We start from the raw sequence: 18,475 nt of genomic DNA, 5'->3' as shown, positions 1-18,475 counted from the left end.
AAGTACCCTAAGTGGATCGCCAATGCAGTAATGACAAAAAAGAAGGATGGTCAAAGGAACGCCCAATGATTCACCAAGCAGGCGAACATCTCCACTTAGTCACATCCATTTGGCTATTCATCAAATGGGGAATGGACATCGTGGGCCCCCTACCAGTAGGGCGAGGTAACATACGATTCCTTTTAGTTTTAACTGACTATTTCTCTAAGTGGGTGGAAGCAGGAGCATTCGCCCAAATATGGGAACAGGAAGTAATCACCTTTATATGGAGAAACATCATCTACCGATTCGGCCTTCCCAAATAAATCAGTTGCGACAATGGACCCCAGTTCACATGAAAGAAAACCGCTGAATTCTTCGAGAAATGGCATATCAAGAGGATACTCTCGATCCCGTATCACTCAGCTGGAAACGGACAAGCAGAGTCCTCCAACAAGTCAATAAAAACTTTATGAAGAAGAAGCTCAAAGACGCCAAGGGACTGTGGCTGGAAATACTACCAGAAGTATTGGGGGGCTACCGAACAACTCCAAAAACAAGCACTGGAGAGATGCCATACTCTTTGGTCTATGGGACCGAGGTAGTAATATCAGTTGAGGTCGGAGAACCTAGCATAAGGTACTCCCATGAGAGCGACACGAGTAACAGCAAGAGCAGAAGGCAGGAACTCGACGAACGAACGAAGAGATATGGCCTACATAAGAATGGTCACCCAAAAACAACAAGCAGAACGCTATTACAACAAGAGAGCAAAGGTCAGGCCACTTAAAGTCGGGGACTATATACTGAAAGCAAAAACTCAAGCGAGCAAAGATCTCAGGGAAAGCAAACTGGGAACAAATTGGGGTGGTCCACATAAAATCACAGCCGAAGCAAACAAGGGTTCGTTCCAATTAGAGACAATGGAAGGAAAGCTACTAAAAAACAATTGGAATATGAGCCACCTCAAATACTTTAACTTCTGAGAGGAAAAGCGTCCCCCATGTCATACTCTTTTTTCCCTCACTTGAGTTTTGTCCCATTTGGGTTTTCTCAAGGAGGGTTTTAACAAGGCGGCGAAGGGAACGTTTGGTGTCGAAGTACGCGGAGGTAGGGTCGTGGTTACTATTTCCCTCACTTGCTCGATCAAACATCTATCAGCCCTCGACCGCAACTTAATGAAAGGTTATGTTGGACCCTGCTCGAAAAAACACCTTTTAGCCCTCGACCGCAACTTAATGAATGGTTATGTTCGACCCTGCTCGAAAAAACACCTTTCGGCCCTCGGCCGCAACTTAATGAAAGGCTATGTTGGACCCTACTCGAAAAGACACCTTTTGGCCCTCGGCCGCAACTTAATGAATGGTTATGTTTGACCCTGCTAGAAAAAACACCTTTCGGCCCTCGGAGGCAATTCAATGAAAGGTTATGTCTGACCCTGCTCGAACAAACACCTATCGGCCCTCAGCCACAACTTAATGAAAGGTTATATTCGACCCTGCTCGAAAAACACCTTTCAACTCTTAACCGCAACTTAATGAAAGGTTATGTTCGACCTCACTCGAACAAATACCTATCGGCCCTCGGCCATAACTTAATGAAAGGTTATGTTCAACCCTACTCGAACAAACACTTATCGGCCCTCGCCTACAACTTAATAAAAGGTTATGTTTGACCCTGCTCGAACAAACACTATTCGGCCCTTGACCACACCCTAACAAAGAAACAAAAATATGCACAAGTATAGTAAATAAACTGCAGGAGCAGAAGAAGATGCAAGGAAATACTCAACAGTTCATGTACTTATAAATTATTTACAATAAGCTCGTGAAGACGCCAGCTGAAACATACACAAAAAATCAAAAGAAAACTACTGGTCATCACCATCACGGCCTTCAACATCCCTGCCGACTTGGTCCTCAACAGCATCGCCTCCTTAACCATTAGCGCCTTCGCCCTCAGGATATGCAACATCATACCAGGCATTCTCCTCAAGCCGGTCTACACCCTCGTCCCCCTCATCATCATCAGCCTCAGGCGTAGCAGGATCATAACCACAAGCGACTCGAGCTTCATGACCCTTAACACGAATATCTTCGAGGGCAACTTCAGAGATGGATCCCGCCTTGTATAGATCTCGAAACACATCTAACTGGGCCTCGTCATGAAATCCCTCCTCGTACAATTCCCAAGGAACATTAGGAAAATTTGAAGTACGGGAAGAAGACGGTTGTGCCAACAGTTGAGCCTTCTCGGCCTCTAAAGCAGCGACTCGATCGTAGAGATCAGAAGTCTCTTTCTCCAACTCTCCAATCCTATCATCGAGGCGCTCCTCGTTAAGCTTCGTTGTTGCTAAGTCAATCTCCCGCTCGGAACGGAGAGTCTGAATCACCACCTCAAGATAGTCTGCCTTCCTTAAAGCCTCAGACCGAGTGGACTACGCCTTTTCTAAATCGTCTGCCTTCTCGGCGATATTGCCACTTAGAGCCTCCACCCTAAACTGACACTCCTCAAGCTGGGCACGCAGGGAAACCACTTGAGCATGGAGATTGCTACACTAGGCTTCGACCCCCTTGCTGAGCTCAAGCTCTTCCTCTTTGATCCTCAACGTCCCCTCCAAGACACTTCACTTCCCTACCATCTGCACCAACTCCTCGTATCGGGCCTTCAAATCCTCACTCAGTCGGCGCACACTGTCGCCCTCACAAAGTGATGTAAAAGAAGAATATATGTTAAATTTTATTTATTTTTGCCAAGATCATATTTTAGAGCTCAAGTCCAATCATATGGACTTATTTTAAGAAGCGCAAGAAGTCTATGAAGCTCAAGATTGATTTCAAGAAGCCAAGATTCATTCCTTCTTAAAATAGGATTTATTATGTCTTTACAAGAAAGGATTCTTGTTTTCCTTTTATTGGTAGGTGTAACTTTATTTATTGTAATGCTTTTAAAATAAGGATTTTTTATTTAGTAGGATTCTAGTTTCTTTTCCTTGTAAAATAAGGATTTTATTATTTTTGTCTTTAGATATTTTATTTCCCAATTAGTACAGAAATTGTAGTCATCAAAGAAGAGATCCTAGGCCTATATAAAGGGTTCCCATGCCTTGTAGAGTAGAATGCATGTTTTTTAGGCTTGTCCTAGTTTTACAATAGAGTGTTTTTCTCTATTTTGTCTTCTTTATCCTTGTTTTTAGTTCCAAGCAAGGTGGTGATAGTCTTTATCTTGTTTTCAATTGCGTGTGGTTTTTCTTTATCACATTAATTGATTCCAAGTGGTAACTTTAGGAACTTTTTAGTTCTTGATCTTTCAAGAACACGTTTCTTGATCTAAATTCGTTCTTTTGATATCATTGAATAATAACTTTCATTGAACTGGTGCAGCATCAATATTTACTCATTTTGTACGAGTAAATAGTCTTTCTTATAGTACAGATCATCATCTTTCACCTTGTTTTTGAATCATCAGATTCTGAGTCCTAAAACTTGAGATACATTGTTTCTTGAAATTTGCCCACAAACCACGTTTTCGTTTCAAGATCTTGATCCTAGTCGGTTGGTTCTTTGTTAACTCGAAGAATCACATCACAAAGCTGACGCCGAAGCTCCCGGTACTTCTCAAGAACTCTGAAGTACTTATCCTTTAACTTCACATAAATGTCTTTGCGCCACTTCTCCCTACGAGCACTCTCAATTTCCAAGAAGACTGCCTACAAAACAAACAAAAGAAGTTAGAGACTGTGAAGAAACCAAATCAAAGGAAAAATAATTAAACGAATGCATTTACCCGAAGAGTGAGGCCAGCAATATTGTTCGACGGGTCATTGTCATTCATATCCTTGAGGGTCGTACCCTCCACTTCAGAACTGAGAGGGACAAGGGAAGGGATACTTTGCTCGGTATTCACAAGAAGATTACAGTCCATCGGGATCGTAATAGTCCTCGAACCCCCCTCCGACTTCACTTCGAGCTGAGTAAGCCCATCGTCGATCATCCTCAGCTCGTCCGCATCCATAATCGAAATCAGATCCAACATCCTTTTCAGCAACAGCCTTACTTCTATCATCAGTCAAAGGAGGTACATCCGCCGCAACACTAGAAGATGAGGCCACTTCGCGTATTGGAAGCAAAGAGTCGTCGCCCGCAACGCCTTCGACCGCAGCCCCCTCAGGTCGAACACCTGCATCCTCCAAACAAATGGCTTCGGGACTAGCCTTCGGGCTCTCCTCAATATGCACTGTGGCTGTATCCCTAGGGACAAAACCGCAGTCTCCCACATCGATAGCCGTCGACCTCTCCCCCATGACGTCTACGTCCCTCCTCCTTCGAGCATCAAATCACCATCACCAGGCAAAGGCTCTTCGTCTTCAACAATAAGGCGGTAAATGGTCACAGTCTTTGGGGCCGAAAAAGGGACAGCCACTAGAGGGACCGGGGCACGAATAGAAGTAGCCGCAGCCGAAGAAGGGACATGAGTCGAGGACGAAGTATCTTTCCACTTTCAGAATGAGGGCGCAGGGGCTCTCAACCTCCTTAAAGATACCCTAGAGCTAAGAAAAACAAAGGGAAACAAAAGATCAACAGATGCAAACAAAAAGAAAAAGAACTAAGGCTCCAATGATAAAAAGCACTTTCCGGTCAAAGGGAGAGCAGGACCAAACCTGTTAAAGAAACCCGACCACTGACGAATCCCTACGATGTGAGGGAGAAGTCGACCAACCCAATCAGAAATGTCCTCGACCAAAAGAGGAGGCGAGGTCTTGGCTGCATGAGAAAGGACAAGAGGTCAGAGTCCACGACCAAACAAAAAAATCAAGTACCTACATGCAAGGAAATTAGGTACTTACGAGTATAATTCCTAGTCTCAGGGAAAGTGTCGACGTTGGCCACCACATCCTCGGTTCTGATGAAGAAGAAGTTGAGCCAAAATTGGCAGTTAGCTTTGCCATCCATCTTCACCACCAGGCACTTGCCTCCTCGGTGGCGAAGGTTCAGCATTGTCCCTCTATAAAAGCTAGGAGCGAAGAGATGTATCAAAGCCGAAGAGTCAATTCGACCTCGACTAGCTCGGCAAACTTGGTTTGCATTATTATAAGAATGTAAACATACGGTGCAAGCTGAGTTGGACAAACACCGTAATAACGGCAGAATGCTTCCGCCAACAGAAGAAGAGGGAGAGTGTAGCCGACTTGGAAGGGATAGGCGTAGAAGGCGGAGTACCCAGAACGAAAGGCTCCAGTGTCAGTATGGTGTAATTCAGATGAATCAGACCTAGTCTCAAGGTTGCGAAGAACTATCTCCTCCACCAACGGGAAACTTCCATCATCGACGGCAACAGGAACATTTTCCTCGTGGGGAGCAAACACCGTCGCCAAAGGGATCGCTTCACTCCCCTCACTAGACTCAGAAGGCATGTTACACATGTTTTGAATATCGAACGGTGAAGAACTGAGAACGAGTGTAAGTCACTAGAACAAAAAGAAGAGGTTTAGGGCAAGGGAATAATGCAGGGTTTTGATATAGAATACTTGAAACTTCAAAATCATACCCTAACATCCCTATTTATAAGGGTCGTGGCTCCAGAACCAAAGTCGGTTCATCATTACCTGGCATTGGAACCGCACAATCAAAGGTCACACGCAAAACAAAGCAACGCATCGGAAATATGTGTCATAATGACGCATAACGTCATGATGTCACCCTAATTCGCGGACAGCATAACACCAACAAACCAATCAGAAAATTGAAGCTTTTTAAATAGGCGACCCACGTAATGCCATGTTGACAGTTCGGTCGTAACCACTACGAACCGCACATCTCGCTTGATTATTCCGACCACGATAAACAAAATCCGCTAATCAAACCTGACTAAAGCCGGCCGCAATAAGCAGAGGAACTAACTGTATAAGTCAAAATCTGTCTTTGAAATATTTAAGCCAAGATAATACAAAGGAAAGAATTCCCAAGTCATCATTTGTCGAGATGGCCCAAGAAGCAGTAAAGTTTGTGGTTGAAGAGTCAACAAGAGTCGTAGTCAACAAGGGCCGTAATCGAGGAGCCAACAAAGGACGAGGTCAAGGTCGAGTACCGTTGACAGAGTTATAACGGCTAGTTTTCAAGATAGGGCATTAAAGAGAATATTCTAGTGGATATTCTCTACACTTGTACTATTATGGTTCCTTATGAATATGTCCCATATAAATAGAAAAAGAGACAATGATAGGGGGGGTGATACTCATTTGTAAAGAAGACACTTTGACAAGTAATATTCGGCTCTCATTTTCTAAGATACAAACACCACCTTTTCACTAAGATTCTTATCCATACTTTCCACCATATCCGAGAAAAACTCGAATATTCAAAGATTTGTCTATCATTCATTGTCAGGAGGAAGGTCCACTTATTCCACCCTTTATTGGGTGAATCATTCCTCCTATTTATTTGAATGTTATTTATTGATATTCATTACTATTGAATGCTATATTATTACTTCTGATTTCTAGGGTATTTATTGCATGTTATTGCTGTTACGCCTGACCTACACAATATTTACTGCTTCTTTAAAAACTCTATTTAGGGATATTATTGTTAGCTGAAATCAACCCTTATTTACATAAATTTTATTATTTGAACCAAGATATATATATTTTTTTGGTCAGACATAGATGTCTCGTATTTTCTCAGAAAAGTGATTCTATTTGATGGGATTTGGTATGAGATCAATAATTTTAATGAGATTGATATTTCAATCTTACTTCTTTGAACGTATTGATTTGACCTCATAAGTGGGACCGCTCTGTCAAGCTTAGCACATGGAAGGGTAAGTCATTATGTTAGGATAGGGGTCACGCCCTAGAAAGGTTTGAGGCAACAAGATTAATTGCTTCTACTCTATCTGCCAAGGGGAAATCCCGGTAAAGGGAACCCCGACCCTGAGAAGACCTGTGGACTACATCCCGTGAGAGTCCTTTATTTGACTAACATACTCCTTAATCTTCACCATACCTTCATATCAAAGCTGGAATGATTGACTGCAAGAAAATTCAATACCTTTTATCTTTGTCCACACTACTAGAAATTCAGCTAAAACCGACCGCGGTCGACCGACCTACTTTGATCGGCCAAAAAACATTTTTTTAACGTAACCGACCAACTTTGGTCTTTTTTTTTTGCATAAAAATACGGGAAACTATTTTTGCGTCCCGCAAAATATATTTTCAAGATACCAAACAACTTTGGTCGGTTTTTTATTTAAAATAATTAAAATTAATATTAAAAAATTGACCGAAATCAGTCGGTTATTTCGGCAGGTCATTTTAAAAAATCAACCGATTTCGGTAGGTAATTATATTTTTTAATAAAACCGACATACATCGGTCGATTATTTTCGCACGACAATGCAATTAAAGAGTATAAATAAAATTAAAGACAGACTTAAAACAAAATACACCAATGGTCTAGCGGTAAAATAGTATCCTGCCACAGTACAGACCCCGATTTGATTCCCAGATGGTGCATTTTCTAATTACATAATTAAAATATCGACCGACTTCTGTCGGTTTTTTTTTTTGGAAAATACCAACCAAAGTCAGCCGGTTGACTCTACCGACCATACGATTACAGACCACCACGAATCGGTCGGTTTTCAATCGATTTTTGTCAATTACCGACCAACATCGATCTGTTTTTGCAGTCGATTTTCCTCATTTTTTTAGTAGTGCCATTTAATAACTTTGTGTCATACAAGAAAATATCTTTTCTTTATGTCAATCCATCTTGTTGAGTGACACCAAATTGTAGTGTGGTCGGATCACAGTGAGTTTGCATAATGCACAAACATTGTGGAAAACTAAAAATCAAGCATTTTGATAATTTTCTATATTCGTACAACTCTCAAGAAAACTCCCCATAAACGGGAAATATACGACTAAGGCCATTTCCAACCTTACCCCATTTCCCCATAATGGGGGCAACTTTTGGGGTATTGAAGCTCCAATCCTCCCCCATTTTTGCCCCCAAAATGGGGGATGAATAGTGTTCCCTCAAATATGGGGATACACTATTCATCTTCCCCATTACTGTTCATGTATATTTTATTATTATTGTATTATTTAATTTTTTAATTTATCTCTTTATATATACCTAATTATTTTTATGTAATATCTTTATAATATTAATTTTACATCTTAATTTTGGCGTATAATTTTGATAAATTAATTTTCGTGCATTTATTATTTTTATATAAAATTGTAAGTTAATTTTATTATAAGTTATAATTGTACAAAAAATATATAATCATCTCAAAAAATGAATGGTGCAAATATAAAATATTAGATGTTTCTAAAATTGAAAGGTGCGAATATAAAATATTAGATGTTGCTAAATTGAAAAGTAAAAATTGAAAATACATTAAGTGAAAATACATTAAAATTGAAAATACATTAAAATTGAAAATACATGACAATTGAAAATACATAAAAATTGAAACTACGGTAAATAGCATAATAACTTAGTAGGGAGGTATGTCGTTTCCAGATACACCAAAATCATTATAGTATTGTGTCACGACCCGGATTTCCCACCCTCGGGGGTCATGATGGCGCCTACTCGTAGAAGCTAGGCAAGCCACAAATTATAAACTTCTAACTCCTTTATTTTAAAACCTTTTTATCATTCATAACAACAAGCGATAAATATTTAAATAACAGCGGAATATGAAATTAAAGCGGAAGTCTTAAATTAAATAAGCTGAACAAAATGCGGAAACCGACATGTGCCTCTACCCAAGAACTGGTGTCACAACATCCACGGACTACTAAGAGTACTGAATACAATCGTTTGAAAGAAATATAACATTGTTTTTCTCGAAAACATGAGATAACAGAATAAAATATAAGATAGAGGAGACGTCGGGCCTGCGGACGCGTGCAAGGCTACCTCGGAGTCTCGATGGACTGAAGGCTGGCTCCCGAGCTACTGCTGCTGTCCGGTACCTGGATCTGTGCAAAAGAGCACAGAGTGTAGTATCAGCACAACCGACCCCATGTGCTGGTAAGTGTCTAGCCTAACCCCGGCGAAGTAGTGACGAGGCTAGACAGGACTACCACATAAACCTGTACAGTGATATACAGATCTACAACGGGAAAATAATAAGAACAAACATTTTAAATGGGAGGGGGACATGCTTCGGGGATAGCAGATAATACAGAATTTCAAGAAATTAATAAAGAACATCAATAATTTAACTCTAACACGGATAAGGGAAATAAAAGCAGATTTCACTATCAGTACATATCTCGTTGCAGGCGTGCAACCCGATCCCATTTTTCAATAATTAAATCTCGTGGTAGGCGTACCACCCGCTCCCATTTCATTAAATCTCGTGGTAGGCGTACCACCCGCTCCCATTTTATTAATCTCGTGGTAGGCGTACCACCCGCTCCCATTTCATTAATGTCGTGGTAGGCGTACCACCCGCTCCCATTTTATTAATCTCGTGGTAGGCGTACCACCCGCTCCCGTTTCATCATAACTTCTGGTAGGCGTACCACCCGCTCCCATTTCGTCAATATCTTGTGGTAGGCGTACCACCCGCTCCCATTTCAAGTCAACACAAAGTCAAAATAAAACTTTCGGCTAGGAAACAAAAGCAATATAATAATAATTTCCCGGCAAGGGAACAACAATATCAAAACAACCATCCCGGAAAGGGAGAATCAGCTATAACCAAATCCTATCTCAACTCTTACCTAGCTCGATTAATACCAGTACTCAAGCATAAATAAAGTCCACGAGAATAAACTAAATCTTTACTCAATATCAAGAGTCATCAATTTAAAACATCCGAAGTGTCATTTATGAACACAACAACTATCAATTTAAGACTCACGGTCATGCTCGACACCAACGTATAGATACTCGTCACCATGCCTATACGTCGTACTCAACAAGAAGCAAATAGCAAATAAGACTCAACTCCTAATCCCTCAAGCTAGGGTTAGACCAACCACTTACCTCGATGCCTTGAACACAACTCAAGTCTCAATTATAGCTTTACCCCTTGATTCCACCACCAATCCTCTCGAATTTTGTCACAATTTACTTAATTACATTAATAAACACTAAATAAATCAACCCCAACTGAAAATAAGTTTTCCAAAGTTTTTCCCAAAAAGTCAAAAATCGCCCCCGGGCCCACGTGGTCAAAGCCCGAGGTTCGAACCAAAACCCGATTACCCATTCCCCCATGAACTCAAATATATAATTTGTTTCGAAATCGGACCTCAAATCGTGGTCCAAATCCCCAATTTTTGAAAAACCTAGGTTCTACCCAAAACACCTAATTTCCCCCATGAAAATCTTTGATTTTAGGTTGAAATCATGTTAAAAGATGTTGATGATTGAAAGAAATGAGTAAAAACTAACTTACAATTGATTTGGAAGAAGACTTGTTCTTGGAAAATCGCCTAAGTTTGTTTGGGTTTGAGAAAATATGAAAAATGAAGCTCAAAATCGTTTAAGTGTAAAAATTGCAGGTCTCAGTTATGGAAAATGCGAATAGGGACCTGCTGATATGGGAATTGCGAAGATATAGTTCGCATTTGCGAACACTGACGGAATCCTTGAATTTCGCATTTGCGAAACTTCCGTCGCATTTGCGATACCTCAGCTTCCCAGTCATCATCGCATTTGCAAGAGGCTGGTCGCAATTGCGAATTCGCTTTTGCGATGGTGAGGTCGCATTTGCGAATCAGGCTGCCAGTCCTCAAATTCGCATTTGCGATTAATTTGTCGCATTTGCGGGCTCGCAATTGCGAGCCTGGCTTCGCAAATGCGAAGCCTGCAGGTCAGTTCATATCAGCAAATTTCAAGTTCAAAAATGCACCCCGTCGCCTATCCAAAACTCACCCGAGCCCTCGGGACTCCAAACCAAATATATACACAACCTCAAAAACATCCTACGGACTTATTCGTGCGATCAAATCGCCAAAATAACATCATAAACATCGAATTAAACCTCAAAATCCAAGAATTCTTTCAAACATCATGAAACATCAAATTTTCCAATTTAGGTCTGAATCACGTCAAACGACGTCTGTTTTCAACCAAATTTCACAAGAATGACTTAAACCATATATAAGACCTGTACCGGGCGCTGGAACCAAAATACGGGCCCGATACCAACACGTTCTAATCAATTTTCATTTCAAATTTCCTTAAACAATTTCAGAATACAATTTTACAAAAAAATTCATTTCTCGGGCTTGGAACCTCGGAATTCGATTCGGGGCATATGCCCAAGTCCCATATTTTCCTACGGACCCTCCGGGATCATTAAATCACGGGTCCGGGTCTGTTTACCTAAAATATTGACCAAGGTCAAATTTATTCATTTTAACATCAAAACTTAGCATTTTTCACAGAATTTCATATTTAAGCTTTCCGGCTACGCGCCCGGACTGTGCACATAAATCGAGGCGACTCTAAATGAGGTTTTCAAGGCCTCAGGGTCATAGAATTTAATTAAAAACAGGTGATGACCCTTTGGGTCGTCACATTCTCCACCTCTAAAACAACCGTTCGTCCTCAAACGGACAGAAGAAGGAAGTACCTGAGTCGGGGAAAAGATGAGGATAACGGCTCCACATATCGGACTCGGAATCCCAGGTCGATGCCTCAGGAGGTTGACCTCTCCACTGAACACGAACAGAAGGGAAACTCTTCAACCTCAACTGACGATCTGCCGGTCTAGAATAGCCACCGGCTCCTCCTCATAAGACAAGTCCTTGTCCAACTGGAAAGTGCTGAAATCTAACACATGGGCTGGATCGCCGTGATACCTCCGAAGCATGGACACATGAAACACTGGATGCACGGCTGATAAGCTCGGCAGCAAAGCAAGTCTATAAGCCACCTCCCCCACTCGATCAAGAATCTCAAACGGACCAATGAACCTAGGGCTAAGCTTGCCCTTCTTCCCAAATCTCATCACGCCCTTCATAGGCGACACTCGGAGCAATACCCGCTCGCCAACCATAAAAGCCACATCTCGAACCTTGCGGTTTGCATAGCTCTTTTGCCTGGACTGAGCTGAACGAAGCCTATCCTGAATGATCCTGACCTTGTCCAAGGCCTCCTAAACCAGATCCGTACCCAACAACCGAGCCTCTCCCGGCTCAAACCATCCAACCGGAGACCGACACCGCCTACCATATAAAGCCTCATAAAGAGCCATCTGGATGCTCGACTGGTAGCTGTTGCTGTAGGCAAACTCTGCTAAAGGCAAAAACTACTTCCACGAGCCACTAAAGTCAATAACACAAGCTCGGAGCATATCCTCCAAAATCTGAATAGTCCGCTCGGACTGACCGTCCGTTTGGGGATGAAATGTTGTGCTCAACTCAACTCGTGTGCCCAACTCTCACTGAACTGCTCTCTAGAAACGCGAGGTAAACTGCGTACCCCGGTCCGAAATGATAGATACGGGCATACCATGAAGGCGAACAATCTCCCGAATGTAGATCTCAGCTGACCTCTCAGAAGAATAGGAGACTGCCACAGGAATGAAATGTGCTGACTTGGTCAGCCTATCAACAATGACCCATACTGCATTGAACTTCTTCCGAGTCAGCGGAAGTCCAGTAACAAAATCCATAGTGATCCGCTCCCACTTCACTCGGGAAGCTCAATCCTCTGAAATAAACCACCAGGCCTCTGATGCTCGTACTTAGCCTGCTGACAATTCAAACAACGATCCACATAAGCTACGATATCCTTCTTCATTCTACGCCACCAATAATGCTGCCGCAAATCCTGATACATCTTCGCGGCGCCCGGATGAATAGAGTATCGGGAGCTATGGGCCTCCTCCAAAATAGACTCTCGGAGCCCATCCACATTAGGCACACATCCTCAGCCCTGCAATCTCAAAACTTCATCATCATCTAAGGTAACCTGCCTGGCACCTCCGCGCTGCACCGTGTCTCTAAGGACACACAAATAGGGATCATCATACTGCCGATCACGGATACGCTCCAATAATGAAGAACGAGCAACCGTGCAAGCTAACACACGACTGGGCTCAGAAACATCCAGTCTCACGAACTGATTGGCCAAAGCCTGAACATCCAAAGCAAGCGGCCTCTCACCGACCGGAATATAAGCAAGACTGCCATACTAGCTGACTTCCTACTCAAAGCATCGGCCACCACATTGGCCTTTCCCGGATGATATAAAATGGTGATATCATAATCCTTCAACAACTCCAACCACCTCCTCTGCCTCAAATTCAACTCCTTATGCTTGAACAAATATTGAAGACTTTTGTGATCCGTGAACACCTCACATGCCACGCCATACAGATAATGCCTCCAAATCTTCAATGTGTGAACTATGGCTGCCAACTCCAAATCATGAACTGGATAGTTCTTCTCATGAATCTTCAACTGCCTCGAAGCATAGGCAATGACTTTGCCATCCTGCATCAGCACTGCTCCAAGCCCAACACGGGAAGCATCACAATAGACTGTATAAGGCCCTGAACCTGTGGGAAAAACTAACACTGGTGCCGTAGTCAGAGCTGTCTTAAGCTTCTGAAAGCTCGCCTCACACTCATCTGACCATCTGAACTGGGCACCCTTCTGGGTCAATCTGGTCATCGGGGCTGCAATAGATGAAAGCCCCTCCACGAACCGTCGATAGTAGCCTACCAACCCCAAGAAACTCTGAATCTCTGTAGCTGATGCTGGCCTAGGCCAATTCTTGACTGCCTCAATCTTCTTTGGGTCCACCTGAATACCCTCTGCTGATACGACATGACCCAGAAATGCAACTGAACTCAACCAGAATTCACACTTCGAGAACTTAGCATATAACCGACTATCCCTCAGAGTCTGAAGAACCACTCTAAGGTGCTGCTCGTGCTCCTCCTGGCTGCGGAAATATATCAATATATCATCAATGAAGACTATTACGAACGAGTCCAAATAAGGCCTGAACACTCGGTTCATCAAGTCCATGAATGCTGCTGGGGCATTTGTCAACCCGAATGACATAACCAAGAACTCATAATGCCCGTACCGAGTGCGGAAAGCTATCTTAGGGACATCGAATGCCCTAATCCTCAACTAATGGTAGCCAGATTGCAAGTCAATCTTAGAAAATACACTGGCACCCTGAAGCTGGTCGAACAAATCATCAATCCTCGGCAGCGGATACTTATTCTTGATTGTAACCTTGTTCAATTGCCGGTAATCAATGCACATTCTCATTGACCCATCCTTCTTCTTGACAAATAACACCGGCGCACCCCAAGGCGAAACACTGGGTCTAATGAAACCCTTCTCAAGAAAATCCTGCAACTGCTCCTTTAACTCTTTCAACTCAGGCGGCGCCATACGATACGGCGGGATAGAAATGGGCTGAATGCCCGGTACCAGATCAATGCAAAAGTCAATATCCCTGTCGGGTGGCATACCCGGCAGGTCTGAAGGAAATACCTCAGGGAACTCACGAACAACGGGCACAGAATCAATAGAAGGGACCTCAGCACTAGAATCACGAACATAGGCCAAACACCCCTTCTCGACCATGCGCCGAGCCTTCACATACGAGATAACACTGCGAGTAGAATGACCAGGAGTCCCTCTCCACTCTAAACAAGGCATACCCGGTAAAGCTAAGGTCACAGTCTTGACATGACAGTCCAAGATCGCGTGATAGGGTGATAAGCAGTCCATCCCCAATATAATATCGAAGTCAACCATGTCTAAGAGCAACAAATCTACACGAGCCTCAAGACCCCCAATCACCATAATACAAGAACGATGGACTCGATCGACCACGATAGAATCACCCACCTGTGTAGACACATAAACAGGAATACTCAATGCATCACTAGGCATGACCAAGTACGGGGCAAAATAAGATGATACATACAAATACGTAGACCCCGGATCAAATAACACTGAAGCATCTCTATCACAAACCAGAACCGTACCTGTAATAACTGCATCTGAAGCCTCAGCCTCGGGCCTGGCCTGAAGAGCATAACATCGGGGCTGGGCCCCACCATCTTGAACCATATCTCTGGGTCGGCCTGCTGCTGGCTGGCCTCCACCTCTAGTGGCCTGAGCTCCACCTCTAGGACCTCTACCTCCACCTCTAGCACCTCTACCTCCACCCCTAGCTGGCTGGGCGGGCTGTGGAACATCTGGTGCCTGTACCATGGCACGAGAACTCTGATGCTGAGAGCCGCCTGGTGCGCGAGGGCAACACCTAGCAATGTGCCTCGTGTCGCCACAAGTAAAACAAGCCCTCGGCTGCTGGGGCTGACGACCCTGGAAACTCTGAAGCGGTGGTGCACTGATAGGTGCTGGTGGTGCACTGAAGGACTGCTGATCGGAATACTGTGTCTGAGGAAGCTACCCGAAGCACCGTGAGAAACCTGGAGTGCTGACTGAAAAGGCCTAGGAGGATGGCCTCTATCATACGAATCTCTGCCTCCAGACGAGGCACCACTGAATCTGCCTGACTGACGCGGCCTCTTGTCTACCCTGTGGCCACCCCCCTGTGATAATACCATCTCAACTCACCGGACCACATTGGCCGCCTCCTAGAAGGATATCTCACTCCCAGCCTTTCTGGCCATCTGAAGACGAATCAGCTGAATGAGTCCATCAATGAACCATCTCACTCTCTCCCTCTCAGTGGGAAGTATAATAAGAGCATGGCGAGCTAAATCAATGAATCTGGTCTCATACTGGGTGACAGTCATGGATCCCTGCTGAAGGCGCTCGAACTGCCTCCGATAGGCCTCTCGCTGTGTAATGGGGAAAACTTCTCCAGAAATAGCTGCGTGAACTGCTCCCAGGTTAAGGCTGGCAATCCTGCTGGTCTAGCTAAGCAATAATCCCTCCACCAAGTATTGGCGGATCCAGACAAGCGAAATGTAGCAAAATCAACCCCATTGGACTCAACAATCCCCATGTTCCGAAGAACCTCGTGACAACTGTCCAGATAATCCTGGGGATCCTCAGTAGATGCACTGCTAAAGGTAGTAGTAAAGAGCTTGGTAAACCTGTCCAATCTCCACAAAGCATCGACAGACATGGCTGCACCATCGCTGGTCTGAGCTACCACACCCGACTGAACCGCTCCAACTGGCTGAGCTGCTGGAGTCTAAAACTGGGGAGCTACCTTCTCCGGGGTGCGAGTAGCAGGAGTCTGGGCCCCTCCTCCAGCCTGAGAGACGGCTGGTGCTACAGGAAGTAAACCTGCCCTGGTGACACTCTCCATGAGGCCCACTAAACGGACCAGAGCGTCCTGAAGAACTGGGGTGGCAATAAACCCTTTTGGGACCTGAGCTGGGCACACCGGAACTGCTGGAGTCGAAACCTCGTCATCAAAGTCAACCTTAGCCTCCGCTGCCGGTGCTGCTGCTCGGGGCTGAGCTCTGCCCCTACCTCGGCCTTAGGCACGGCCTCGGCCTCGCCCTCTGCTGCTCGTGGGAGCTGCTCCTGGGGGCTAGGGTTGCTGATCGGTAGATGAGGAAGCGCGTGTCCTCTCCATCTGCGAAAGAACAGAGTAGGAATTCAATTAGCATTTGAGAAACAAAACCGCACGACAGGAAAGAACAAATGTGACACTTTTCCTAACTCTGTAGCCTCTGGGGATAAATACAGGCGTCTTCGTACCGATCTCTCAGACTCTACTGAGCTTGTCCGTGAATTGTGAGACCTATGTAACCTAGAGCTCTGATACCAACTTGTCACGACCCGGATTTCCCACCCTCGGGGGTCGTGATGGCGCCTACTCGTAGAAGCTAGACAAGCCACAAATCATAAACTCCTAACTCCTTTATTTTAAAACCTTTTTATAATTCATAACAACAAGCGATAAATATTTAAATAACAGCGAAATATGACATTAAAGCGGAAGACTTAAATTAAATAAGCTGAACAAAATACGGAAAACGACATGTCCTCTACCCAAGAACTGGTATCACAACATCCACGGACTACTAAGAGTACTAAATACAATCGTTTGAAAGAAATATAACACTGTTTGTCTCGAAAATATGAGATAACAGAATAAAATATAGATAGAGGAGACGCCGGGCCTCCGAACGCATGCAAGGCTACCTCGGAGTCTCGATGGACTGAAGGCTGGCTCCCGAGCTACTGCTGCTGTTCGGTACCTGGATCTGTGCAAAAGAGCACAGAGTTCTGGGTTCTTGTCCCCAGCAGAGCGCCAGAGCTGTCACACCTCCTTTTCACTACACCCGCAAGGGCATAAAGGAGTTTTCCACTTAAAGGACAATCGGAACGGGATTTATTATTAAGATTCAGAGTCGCCACTTGGGAGATTAATGGTGTCCCAATTCACCGGTTTAGAATCCCGAACCGAGGAAATTATGACTCTGTTAACAGTCCGCGAACCAGAAATTCGGGTAAGGAATTCTGTTAACCCGGGAGAAGGTGTTAGGCATTCCCGGGTTCCGTGGTTCTAGCACGGTCGCTCAACTGTCATATTTGGCTTATTTATTTGATTTTAGTACATGTTCTTGGGATTTATGTCTTTAGCTTTGAACCGCTTTTATTATTATTGTTTATTTTAAGACTGATTTTGAATTAAACCTGTGATTGCCAGATTTAAAAAAAAACTACAAGATAATGGATTATTTAAGCTCGAACGCCTTTTAACAGACTAGACATGCATGTGAGACCAATATTTTAATTGTTCATCTATATTTAACCACATACCGAATTGTACTGCCATTCTGAACTTAAACACCACTTCATGTCTACTGAAATAATTTCATGATAGAACTGCATTACAGCTTCATTACTGCTTTATTACGGCTGATTAACTTCATAAAATAACAGGACAAAGCTACTGGAATTAACCTCAGCTGATTACGACATTAGTCTATCAACCTACAAGGACCGTAATTATCACTGAATGCTTGACTAATAGTACTCACATAAACATGAGAAAACGATAACTCACATAGTCCAACTCAGTCCTGTTATAACATATCAGTCCAATGCAAGATGGCAGTCAAAGAAAAACAGTCCAAATTAACCTACAAGAAGTCCTAATTATACAGCCATATGTCCATTGCTCAAGTCAATACCAGCTTAGTCCACTAACAACAATTAACAATCTAAACGACTAAACTATTTAACGATAAACATCAAACAGCTTCCAAAGTGCATAGATCTGATAGTAATTTTTATTTCAACTTCAATTTGGAGCTACATGGAAGAAATTCGAGGAAGTGTACCTGGGAAATAGAATTTCAACAGAAGAGAAACGATCAGCAACAGCAATGCAACAACAATAGTTCAGGAACAATTTCGGCAAACCAGCAGGGAATTAACAACACAGCAACAGCAGGATCAACTTTTGAATCAAAACTAAACTCTCAAACAACCAGGGACACCTCAATACTCGAAAACCCAATAAACTGGTCCAAAACAGACTGATTGAACCCC

At 43.5% G+C, this 18,475-nt stretch overlaps 1 protein-coding gene across 1 annotated transcript; it reads left to right on the top strand.

The window, feature by feature from the left end:
• The first annotated feature begins 364 nt into the window (after positions 1-364).
• Positions 365-769, top strand: LOC109207810. The gene has a single exon (XM_019370801.1). It carries the CDS (start codon positions 365-367, stop codon positions 767-769), a length of 405 nt encoding a protein of 134 aa, XP_019226346.1.
• The last annotated feature ends 17,706 nt before the right edge of the window (positions 770-18,475 follow it).

The sequence above is a fragment of the Nicotiana attenuata genome, unplaced genomic scaffold (genome assembly GCF_001879085.1).
Source record: "Nicotiana attenuata strain UT unplaced genomic scaffold, NIATTr2, whole genome shotgun sequence".
Lineage (NCBI taxonomy): Eukaryota > Viridiplantae > Streptophyta > Magnoliopsida > Solanales > Solanaceae > Nicotiana > Nicotiana attenuata.
The sequence above is the reverse complement of the archived record's forward strand: the minus strand, read 5'-3'. Positions and strand labels throughout refer to the sequence as shown.